Source organism: Anser anser, assembly GCF_964211835.1.
Source record: "Anser anser genome assembly, chromosome: 15".
Taxonomy (NCBI): Eukaryota; Metazoa; Chordata; class Aves; order Anseriformes; family Anatidae; genus Anser; species Anser anser.
Genome location: NC_139736.1, coordinates 17,151,259 through 17,163,476, shown reverse-complemented (window position 1 = coordinate 17,163,476; position 12,218 = coordinate 17,151,259). Strand labels below are relative to the sequence as shown.

At 38.4% G+C, this 12,218-nt stretch overlaps 2 protein-coding genes across 5 annotated transcripts in view; one reads left to right on the top strand and one right to left on the bottom strand.

The window, feature by feature from the left end:
• TEKT5 (tektin 5) overlaps nucleotides 1-9,174 on the top strand; it is a 34,400-nt gene extending 25,226 nt beyond the window's left edge. For both annotated transcript variants that reach the window (XM_083799842.1, XM_083799841.1), the window contains 2 exons: nucleotides 4,182-4,336; nucleotides 7,714-9,174. In XM_083799842.1, coding sequence (XP_083655968.1) covers nucleotides 4,182-4,336; nucleotides 7,714-7,927 — 369 coding nt within the window. In that variant the 3' untranslated portion in view covers nucleotides 7,928-9,174. The remainder of the gene's footprint in view (nucleotides 1-4,181; nucleotides 4,337-7,713) is intronic.
• Nucleotides 9,175-9,202: 28 nt separating this feature from the next.
• The window catches only part of LOC310881924 (uncharacterized protein), a gene marked incomplete at its 5' end in the record, with an annotated part of 61,146 nt that continues 58,130 nt past the window's right edge, over nucleotides 9,203-12,218 (bottom strand). For all 3 annotated transcript variants that reach the window (XR_014572688.1, XR_014572689.1, XM_083799869.1), the window contains one exon: nucleotides 9,203-9,339. The remainder of the gene's footprint in view (nucleotides 9,340-12,218) is intronic.

Here is a 12,218-nt window from a genome sequence, read left to right as displayed (position 1 = left end):
TTGTGCATAAAGCTTTTGTGGATCACTGGCACCATCATAAGCACAAGGTGCTCTAGTGTCCTGAAGTCCTGTGGCATGAGGGTGCTCTGTAGTTACTATGCGTTATGCAGACACAGCGTTACAAGGGTTGGATATACAACTGAGTTCTCTGTGACTGTTAGATTAAAGCTCTCTTTTCACGACTAATAAACTACCCGATTCTCAATAAAGAGAAATATTTTCTATTTAGACTCACGAGCTTGCCCTTTTCAAACATAAACATTGTGTGAATTTGTAGGCTGTGTAAGCTTTAAATACTTTGAGTCACTAAAAATGACTGCATACAAGAAGACTCTTGTCCTATGCCAGTTTTATGTGTTAGTATTCTAAAAAGAAAGGACTACACAATCTCCTGCCTCTCTATAACTAAGATAACACCCAGGTGTTTTCTACATGTGCAGCGGGCAACGAGGTCCAGACAGATGCAAACTCACAGCACAGTAAGTGCTGTAAAGGGACAGAAACAAATCTCATGTTTGATGAATACCAATATTCACACACTTGAAACATTACTACTGAAATCAAAATACATGGGTTTGTGGTTTGGTGGTTGTATTTTCACTATGGCCACATGAACGCATGAGAAGAGGATTCAAGAGAAGTGTGGCTTCAGAAATCCTCTCTTGTAAAGTTCTCTCTGCTAGATGAACTTGAAAATGGCACTCCTAAGGGACTGAGAATAGATTATACATGGGCAATTTGCTCAGTATGGTGTGTACTAGAATCAGCTTGTTCCTTCTACATCTTAATGTAATTTACCTTTTCACACATGCGGAAGGCAAGAGTAAAGGACACCAAGCCGTAACAGAAGCACTACCATGTATTAATACACTTGCCATTGTTTGCTATAGCCCAAATAACGATTTGTGGCACTGTTACCTGAAATACAGAAGACTACTAAATTTCTTCCCTGGTCTTCTATATAAATGTGGATACTGCTTCCAGAGTTTGCTGCAGTTAGTGTTTCTGAGCACACGCTGAGTCCCCTCTGAGGGCTTCCTGTTTTCCTTCCATGTGTAGAATACACACAAGATACTTATGAGAGAGAGGGCAGAAAAAAAAATATATCAGAAAATGTTCTTTCAATCTCCTTACACTTGTTTAACTTGCTCAGAACAGTTGGCATTAATTACCCGCACACTAGCTTGTAACTTAACTCCACTCCCTGAATAAAGGGCATTTTGATTCATGCTGTCATGAGACAAGGTAGCAGCACAGTGACTACATTACATGCTTACTATAACATGAGCACATTTCTAAACTGCTACATTGGTCTGCCGGAGCTGCTTTCACAGACAGTTCATTTCTAATGAAGTGCTCCAGGTTGCTTAAATTGCTCTGTTTCACTGATAGATTTCCTCCACAAAAGTGGATTTCCACCTGATGCCGAAGAGAGAAAATGTTACCACCGACAAAGTGTGAACCACAGAGGTCATATTCACAATCAGGACTGAGAACACAAATCCCCTCTCTCTGTCATTATAGGTAGAAAACAAATATTCACCCAATCCTTTCTTAAATTGAAACATAATTTTGTCCTGTTCTTACCAGGCTGAGGTGATGTGTGTGACTTTGTTCCATTGCTTTTACTTTGATTTACACTTTATTATTAAAAAGAAAATCTACTTACAATTTACTGTAAATTGGAGGATATTTACTATAAATTGTAAGCAGAATGACTGTGAGAGGCAATACCCTCACTGCAGGTACCAGAAGACCAGCACAGTGGACTCAGCCCCCTGCACGTAGCAAGGCGTAGCATGGGAAACTCCACGGCAGTGAGAGAAGCTGTAAGATAAACACAGGAAAGGAGGGCCCTGGCTCAGCAGAGGGTGACCTCTAAACACACTGCCTGTTCTTTCCTCGCAGCCTTGGTACGTCCCCACAGGTTGATGTTTTGGTTGGCAACGAAGGTGAAAGGTGTGAACAAAGGTTAGGACTGACAAGCTTGTAAGAGCTCCCCAACATCCCTTTAACTGCCAGCAGCCTACCTGGGGGCCAGATCTCACCTTCATCATGTACAAATGAGCAAACAGAGGATTCTCTTAGCAAATTGCTAAATAGTGAAGTTCTGGCAACAGCACAAGCTACTCTAATTTTGCTTCTAAGCAGCAGAAGACCAAAGCCTTTGTGTTTTCAGGGAAAGATGTGGACTTTCTGCATAATGAAAACACCTAACTTTGTTAACTTTTTTTTTTTTTTAACTACAGAAATGTGTGTATGTAACTGGTAGAACTGTAAAAAAGTTAGAAAACAACATATCTAACAATGCACTCTTACCATAAGTAGTTCCTGTAAAAAGCCACCAAAGCACACTGGCCTACCTGCATAAATATTCCCTGTAAAACACAGCTTGCTTACAGTGATTAATTAAGAAAGACCTGGTGCAGAATGAAACTATAGGGAGAGATTTACTACTCTGAACTTTGCTTTCTTCTGTCCTGTGTTCCTTTCATAACAAACCAGACTTTTCCCCAGCAGTCTGTACACAGTAAAGGCTTCTTTCAGGTGAAGATGCTCTCAAGCCTGCTCTGTGAGAACCCAAATGAGACCCAAAGGGCTCAGGAGTATAGTGAGGAGACACTCACCTGGCTTTAAATCACAGCAGGCACGTTCATAGACTGCCGCTTCAGGGTCCATTGGAAAGTGGCGTTACTGGAAAGGGTGAACTGGTTTGCACAGTGCTAGCCAGGTCTCTTGTCTTGCCCCACTACACATCACCAACAAGCTCTTAAGGATTTGGACTGGGGTGCAGGCTCCTGGCATCCTTAGCCCTTTGGGTTTTGTCTATAACTAACCTTTCAGCAGCAAGAACTAATTGTGTTTTTAAACTACATACCTCATTAGCTAACACAGTACAACTTAGCACATAGGCAAGATCTAAACAGCAGCATAACTCAAATAGCATTATGCCATTTTTAGTGGTTGTTGAAATTCAAGTTGCATTGATTTTAGTAGACTGGATGAGAAATGACATCAGTTCAATTTGTTCTCTTCCATTTTAACCTGTCTACAGGAAAAGCTTGAACTTGTTCACTATGTTGGCTGTAATTAACTGTGGTAAATTTAAGTAATGTAATAATCAATTGGCTAGGGAATGTTACCTGAATATGTTTTCATCCCTCTCTCTCCTTTTATGACTGAGATAAGCTTTCCCCTTGCAGTTTGTGTTTCCATCAGTATGGAAAAGAATGGAAAGAGCAGTTACAGTATCCTGAGGAATGATATAAAGTATATGATAATATATTCTGCAACTAAAACTATGCTATTCTAATTCTGTGGGCCTCTTTTTGATGATGTTTCACTCCATACCTTCCCCATTTAGAGAAAATAAGCTTTTAAAGCAAGCTGTTCTTCCCTTTAAAGCTCCCAGAGGATTTTCAAAACTTTCAGAAGTTTCAGTATGAAAATATTACTTGTGCTTATATATTCTTGCAGCAAATGTCCTCAAAATACTTGGAATATGAAACAATTTCAGAGAGCACGTATTTGATGGCTTTTGAATTTTTATGAGGCAAAAGGAAATAAGAATTGAATGAAGGTTTGAATGAAAGTGGCAGTTTGTTGAAATTTTAACGCTGCAAAACAGTCCCTGATCAAGCAGCAGTTATTTTATTTAGGAGAAAAAGTAGATAATGAAGTAAAAATGGAAATGAGCCTCTTTAGAGCTATAAACATTGCCTCTATGAAAATGGCTTTACACAAAAAAAAAAGCTGAAATTTCCCCTTTGCAAGAATTCAGTGCTTCTCTTCTACTTGTTATATATTTATATTCCAGTTTGCCTTAAAATTCCTTAATGTTATAACATCAAACAATGGTGCATTTCTTAGCAGAAATATCACCCAGTATTGCTATCCAGCTTTCCAGGAACAACATCATTACATGCTTTAATGGCATTTAATGGCCTCTGGCTCTTCTAAGAACTGTGATTGCTGTATAGCCTTTGTAAAAAATGGCAAGATAAAGCCAACAAATTATACAGATACACCTGATTACTGTGAGGTTACAGCAGTCTCCTCCCCTAAATTAAAGGGAAGTGACATGCCAGAATCGAAGCAGGTCCAATAGGAGTGTCTAAAGCAGGGGGGAGTTATGGTTTCATATGCACATGAGGCTTACAAAAATGTTCTGCTTTGTTCAGGTACTTCAAGAAATCTTCCAGACAGAAGATATGATCATGCTATTGGAGAGATCCATAATGGCAAAGGAGTACCCTCTGAAAGTGGCTCAGACACGCCTGGAGACGAGAACTAAACGACCCAATATAGAGCTCTGCCGTGATGCACCTCAGTACCAGTAAGTAGAGGCCAGACCACCCCATCCCTTCCTCAGTCAGCTACTCAAGAAAGAGAAATTTAACAACAATGAATTAATTCAACAGGATTAGAATTGTATTCATTATGTGACAATATAAACTCTGCAAAAACAAACTAAAATCCAAGTATCTACATTGAAGTAATGGGCCAAATGTTAAGTGCGTGTGCCTTCAGAGACCCTTTCCGAGGACACTTTGGAGTCCATTTGCTTGTTGGTGGTTCATATGTTTGGGGTTTTGGTCTCATGCCCGAGTGGGATTTATTAAATGATTTTAATTCCATTCAGGATGAAACACCAAGATTTCAATTCAGGAAATACCTTATTTTAGAAACATGTTTTCCCAGACAAAATTCTGTCTTGATACAGAAGTTATCTAATGGTCAAGCTCCTTTAAAAGTTAGTTGCAAATAAGAATGAGGCAGCAACCCTTACTGTCTGAACTCATTTTCAGTACTTTTATCCAAGCATATGGTGATTCCAGTATCATCTCTGGACATGTTAGCTCATCTAGCATGCATTTTGGTCATGTAGCTGTAGGGCCTTTCCAACATATGTTGGCATCAGCTTGGTGATCCTTGTGCTATAGTCCATTGAACAGTGTGTATTGTGTCCTCCTGGATATACAAGAAGGTGTCCAAGACACTGGTCATCCTTCCCTAATGAAGGAAGGGTCTTCTGAAATTTAATCCCGGTTATCTCCCTCCCTCCCAATCCATTTGGAACACATTAGCGTGCAAGAGAACCCTATCAAGTACATCTTATTTAAAGTACTGTCTTCAAAATATTCTGTGGGGGTTTTCTCACGAAATACTGCTGCAGGGTTCCTCCCATAGATGGAGTAAATTTTGCAGTCCAGTATGAGAATTTTTGCATATTTTTCCAGAAAGTAGGAAGCTGATCCCTTTTGGCATTTGTCTCTACCGAAATCCTACTGCATACAACAGGTTCACATACAATAAGATTAATAAAGTACGTAACGTTTAAACTGAGTATTTATATTACTGTTCCTAAACATGTTTTATCAGCTCAAAAAGCTTCTATTCAAACAAGGAAATGACAGTGAATTATAGTTTATTGTACTGGCATCTTTTCACTTTTTCGTCCATCTCCTTAGCCCATAAATTGTAGAATGCAATATCTATTTTTTTCAGCTTCATAACTCCTTAATCAGATCTTGACATTTCCTTCGGTGTATCCACATATTAGATTCCTTCAACTTAATGCTCTGCTTTCCAAATCCATTCTCATAAACCATTGTTTTGGATATGAAGTCTTTTATATCCGTTTGGGTAGTTTTATTTATGTCTTTTTATATCACACAAATCACGCCTGTTCTAGATGCAGGAATTCAGCTGTGAAAAAAAACCAAACTTATGATCTAAGCACTATAGCATAAATTCAGCACTTACCTTTACTCTGGGAGCAGATCAGTCACAACTTCAGTTACTGCTGCACCATCAATTAGGTATGGAAATAAACTAGTGTCAGCATTTTATTTAACAACAAGAAAAAAAAAATAAAAACACCGCCACCACCACCAAGATGGCCTTAAATAATACAATTTCAGTCTTTACTCACTGAGTCTTGTTCTCTCCCTACTTCCCCCTGACGATCTCTTCCACGAAAATGTCTGCAGCATTATGATTGATATCAATCTATTCAGCAGGACTGCACATATCCAAGATACAAAACTTGTCCAAACTGGGATCAAAAGTGTGCTGAAGCAAAGTCACATTATTCCTCCTTCTTCCCACAATTGCCAGTGATGCTGTTGACATTCCAAAGGGTCCTGTCTGAAAGAGTTCACAAGCCTCATCTGAAATTACTGTAAATCAGAATGTCTTTGAATATTTTCTTAAACTAGAGTGAAAAGACATAAACGTGAAATTCTTGAATATATATGTAGGCGTTCTGAATCATTCCAACTCCAACCAGCTTACAGGTTACATAAAAACTTCAGAAGCAGTTGTGCAGGTATTCAGAGGTATTTTAGGCTTATTGTACACACAAATTTGCCAACAGCCTGATATGATTTCTAATATTTCAACAACAATTTTTATACAAGTATGCTGTTTACTAGACATAGCTATAGTGACAGATAATTAGTGTATCCTATTCTCCTTCCTCCGACACATGTGAATTTTGTTATGCCACAGCTCCCCAGTACAGGCCAAATTATTTTGGATGCTTTAGTTGATCCAAATCTTTGTATGTTATGTTCATCATAACCGCAATTAGTGATGGAAATTCTGACAGAGAGTATTTGAAACATGGACGCTTTTTTTTCTATCACAGTTTTTGGCTGAGCTCACATCTCAAATAAAATAGTTTTTCTTAGAGAAGTTCCTATCTGAGAAAGCAAAACCTTTTGCTAATTCACTTTTTAAGGATTTTATTTTTTACTTTTAAATAATTTAAGTGTATTTCTCTTGTTTAAAGCACAACGATTCAGCCTAATAGTTCAATTGCAATAGAGAAAGAAAACATCAAATGAACCACTTCTTTGTAACATGTAAATGTTATCTGAGTTTGCTGCTTTTTAAAAAGGAAGTGCTGATGTTGGCACTTGTTCTCTGTGTGTGCTGCCAACTTTGTAGTGAAGGGATTAGACAGAAAACAAATTAATAAAGTCTAGTTTTTCTGTGCTGTTCTGTGCTAAAGCAACTGGGACTGTCCCAAAACAAGTTACAGCTGATTCTGGAAAAATCTTTTTTTTTTTTTTTTTTAATAGGCTGTGGTGCTTTGCTCATTTAATAGAACATTAGATAATAAACAAAGTTGACAGCATTAAAGAGAGTTTATCAACTCAGTGACTACACAAGAAGCTTTGCCACATCTGTGTTGATAGGCCACTGGAAGAAATGTGGCTAATATCAGCTCACAGAAAATCTTGATTTCAGAGCTCTGCTTTCAGTGGTTGTTCTGATAAGTAATTCTTGTTCTTATTAACATGCTCCTCCACCAAATCTAGATCGTTTAGCACACGTGCTGCACGGGTTTGAGCTGTCACAAACTACACAGAGTCCAGTAATATCCATCCCAAACATATACTTCAGAACTATACGTTAAGCGTTCAGCCTGGCCATGCTAGCCCTAGAGAGGCTACACAAGTAGCCTGCAAGCGAGGAGGTATCAGATAAAATGCAGAGTGGCTTCATGTGCTATTGCAGGTCAATGCAGGCAAGAAATCACACTTACAGGTGCTATACAAACTAGTTTGACAAATAGGTTTCGTATTAATTCAGTCCAAGAAGGCTGTTCAAATTCTGCCTCAAAATCTGTCCACTGTCAAAAAAGGAACGTGGTGAGGGACTGCTAAAGTTATGTGAGCAACCTGTCCCCTTCTTTTTTTTCAGGCTTGTCACTGAAGTTTACACTATAGATGACACCTTACAGACCTTAAAGAAACGTCTGCAAGAAGCCCGTGATACTCTGCAGATGCTGCTCGCCAACAAATCGAAGCTGGAACATGACATTTCTGTGAAGGCAAACTCCTTCTTCATTGACAAGAAGTGTATGGACATGCGCAAAACCTTCCCCAGTACCCCACGCCTCATTGGCTACACTTGAGCAGGAAACTTTGATATCTTTCGCACACAATATAAAAGTTGCAAAGATTTTCTGAAGATAACTTTTTTTTTCTCCCAAATAACAAAATCCAATAGAAATAAACTAACCCAAATCAATACTGTGCTTTTCTCCTTTGAACAACTGTGTAGTCTCAGCTGAAGCTGCACTATGGTGTAGAATTAGTGGGCTTGTTCTAACAGAATCAGAGCATGCTAAAATAACCATACAAATATTACAGGACATTTGTGAGTTACTAGGTAGAGAAAGCAATAGACAAACATGCTGTAGTACTTCTCAATGGAGTAAGTACAATACAGGATTTAACTGTCTGGCATATTGTGCCGTTTGTGTTTCAATCCTTGTATGGTAAAGTTGTGTTTAAATGCTTACCCTGTCCTTCGACTCTCCTCCTGTCTAGCAGTGATAAATTTTGTGTTTGTTTAGAATTAGAGGACGTCAAACAAGCTTGATTTGTAGAAGTTGAAGGACAATTTCAGTGCAACAACTTCAGGTGCACATGTAGCGTGTATTCACTGAGAGAGAATCTTTTCATCCCTACTTTTTTTTTCTTTAATTTGATCTTTCATACCTTTAAGCATAAGGAAAATATTGTGTATTTACATGAACTATTCATGAAAGATGTCTAAAGGTCTTAACTTTATAGAAATGTGTAGTATACAGCAGTAGATCTCAAAGGACTTCATGAACAATGACAATACCATTGCTCCATCATCACCAGTGAGAAAGTTAAGACAAAGAAGGGGGAATGGAACCAGCATACAGAATATGATGTACCTACAATGACTGCACTGAAATTGTCCTTCAGTCTGTAAGTCAAGATCTCTCAGCTTCCTAGATCTCAACAGAGCACTACTCAGTGTAGTGGAAAGAAGTTGGAAGAATGGGCTTTGAGATCAGACTTTTCCAGGTGAAGGCTGAAACACTGATAGTGCTGTAACGGATTTGAGGAAGAACTAGTTTTAACTCATGCTAAAGCAGTCTGACTTTTGGACAAAACGGAATAAAAATGTTTTACTGCTATTTGTGTTTCTCTACTGGGTTTACTCACACCCACGTAGTACAGCATAACCAGCAAAGCACAATTGTAGTAACTGAGCTGTTTCCTGCTCCCTTAGGTCCCCCTTTACAGAACAGCTCTAGGAACACACAAAACACATTTTACGCTGGACCAAGGCCAAATCTGAAACAATGCTAGATTTGAACATCTCCTGAACAAACTGGCTGTGTTCCTTACCTTTTGTTTTGCGTGGGTGGTGGCTTAATCCAGCTCCCAATAAAAGGAACATTGCTGAGGATCACTGAGCCCAGTGGTGCTGATACTTCCTTGCAAGTTAACCTCAGTTTTCACTGAGTGTGGCTGTGGCTGAGCTGTTTCACAATCAATTTCATTCCTTCAGTTTAAAAAAAAAAAAAAAAAGAAAAAAAAAAGAAAAAGTTGCATCTCCTGCTAATTGTGTCAAACTATTTACACAGTGAAATATTTGTACATATGTAAAATCCCAGAAAAACATTTTGGAATACACATTTGGTAAGTGACATCTGTGCCTACTCTGGTACTCATTAAACTCATCTCACGTTGACTGCACTGCACCTTGATTTTCTAAATTAGGGTAATTCCTGTAACTTGATTATGGATAGTGCACACTGTCTCCAACTCCCTGAGAGGAATTCCCCCAAATACGGGGGAAGTTTCCAGATACACAACTTGTGGTTATATTGCAATACATGACTGCAGAGCAGCCCAAGTGGCCACTGTGTGCAGGAGGGACTCTTACAGAAGACTTCACTGGTAATCTGGTTTGAATTAAGTCATATCTTACTGTTTCTTACTCGGAAACGCTTAACAACAAACTTCAAATGCAGACCCCCCCTTGGGACAAGCCTTTAGGTAGGAGGAACAAGGAATCTGGCTGTGTTTTGTTTCTCAGCAGGAAGACTGTTACCACTGGTAACATTTTCCTCCCTCTGTATGCCTTTGTAAGGCAGCAAGGAAGGTTTTATCACTTTCTTCTGTTACCACCGAAGTGTAGGTGTTTGATTTGCATTTCTTATATTATTCTTACAATGTAGGAAGAATAATATTTGTGTTGAGCTGTTAAATATTGACAATAGGCCCACCCTATTTATCAAATACTGACAGCTGACCAAGCAGAAGAGTAAAAATTATTTGGAAATTTGGATCAACCTCAAGTCTTTAAATACATTTCTAGAAGTTGGAGGCTTTCCCAGTTCACACAGCTATTCTAGAAATAGTTTCTCCCCTCCTTATGCCAAGAACCCAGTTAAGAAGCATATAGCAGAAGTTTAAGAGAGTTGAATTCTTATAACGCTTTTTGACAGAAAAAGAAAAAAGAAAAAATCTTTTCCTGCAAGCAGGCAACATGACTGACAAGTGGGCCTGAATCAAAGCCCTGAATTTGTAAATCTGGGGGCTTAGGGACAGAGATGCTGGGGTTGAGCCATGGCTCGGAACATCAGAAATTCCAGCTCCTTCCTGTGCCTTTCTTCGGTCATGTTCTCTCCAAGATCACAGCTCTGCTTTTGGGTGGAGTGCTCACTTTATAGTCAGTGCAAACACTGAACTTGTTTGAACAGTGCAAACTCCTCCTAGGAGTGACTGAGTAAAACCATGGGTCTACGTTCTGCATGAGAACAGTAGTTCTGAGATTCAGCGACCATCGACAAGAATAAACTGAGTACTGCAAAAATAAGAACAGAATAGACAATCATTTTCTTCCTTAACTACCTGAAATTATTATTTATTAACCTAGCATATTATATATATATATTAATATATTTACATATTATTTATATAATATCCTAGTATACTATATATCAACCTAGTGGAAAAACCTTAGTGAAGAAAATGTTCACATCTTTCATTAATGATACCCATACATGCAGCATATTTAAGTTTGCTGATAATGTATGGCCTCTTTGTAAAAGTAAACAGTTTCCTTTAGACTATCTAAGAAAAGGGGGAAACTTCCATAGGTCTAGGCTATAAAGCTATATAATTCAAAAAGACTGGAACTCTGGAACTCAGCTACCAAATTTTAGAGGATGGAGAGATAAGTCAGTATTTGCTTCTTAGAAGTCTGGGTAGATGGATAAGGCAGAAAACCTGGATTGTCATCTTGTTCTGCCACTGATTTACTGTGTAAACGAATTCACAAGGCATCCAGAATGCAGTTAACACAAGCTATGAAGGGAATACGTCATAGGAAACACATTTCTAATAAGCATAAAGATACTCACCCAGATAAACCTGAGAATCTCTTAATCTCTTAAACATATAAACATATATAAATATAAACATCCTTTTGTCTTTTTTTTTTTTTTTGTAGATCTCTCTCCGTATGAACAGGATCCTTAACGTACTCACATGCAACCACAGACCTCAAGAAGCCAGATCTACTGTATTTCCATGTATAAACCCACAAATCTAATGAGCAGATCCATAAAACTTGAAAGATAAGATCTGTTTTTATAGCAAATAAACCAATGCAGAAAAGACCAACACCTGTCCCTGCCTGTTTCAAACAATGAGATAATTTTAGTTCCAGACAAGCTATTTCCTAACATTATCTAAACTATAGCTCATAAAAGTTTAGGGACTCAACCTCCAGAGTAAGAGAACAATGGATCTAAGTATCTTCACTAGTGATAATCCCATTTCAGCACAAACAATTACTGATTGTAGCGAAGATAGCTCATTTTACCCAGATCTACCAGTAGTTTATTCCTCTTATTTTATGAAATCACATCAAGGAAGTAAAATGTGTCATGCGTAGCTAGTGTTCCCTGCCCCTCAGAACTTACAGATGGTGTCCCTAGTCAATATACGTGACGGTGCTCATATGACAAGTCTTTCCAGTAGAACTACTCATCATGTAAGATTTGGCATGCGTTTTCAGCACAGGATGTTAAGGTGTGAACAACAGGAGACAAAGAAGGAATATTAACTATGGAGACAAGTGCTGACTTTGGAAATTACATTCAAATACAAATTACAGTTTGGTAATACAGTTGTACGATTGCATTTTTCCATAACATTATGGAAACATATACATATAACTGTATTTTTGTTTCACTAGGGAGGACAATGTGGGAAGCCTTCTCTAGTTTTCCTTTTGTTGCTCATATACTTGTAGCTCCCTTCTTGTAGTTCTTCATGTGCCTTGCAAGATTCAGCTGCAGGTGGATTTGGGTTTTCCTAACCATCCCTGCATGCTTGGACATTGACTCTGTACTCATCCTGTGTGACTTG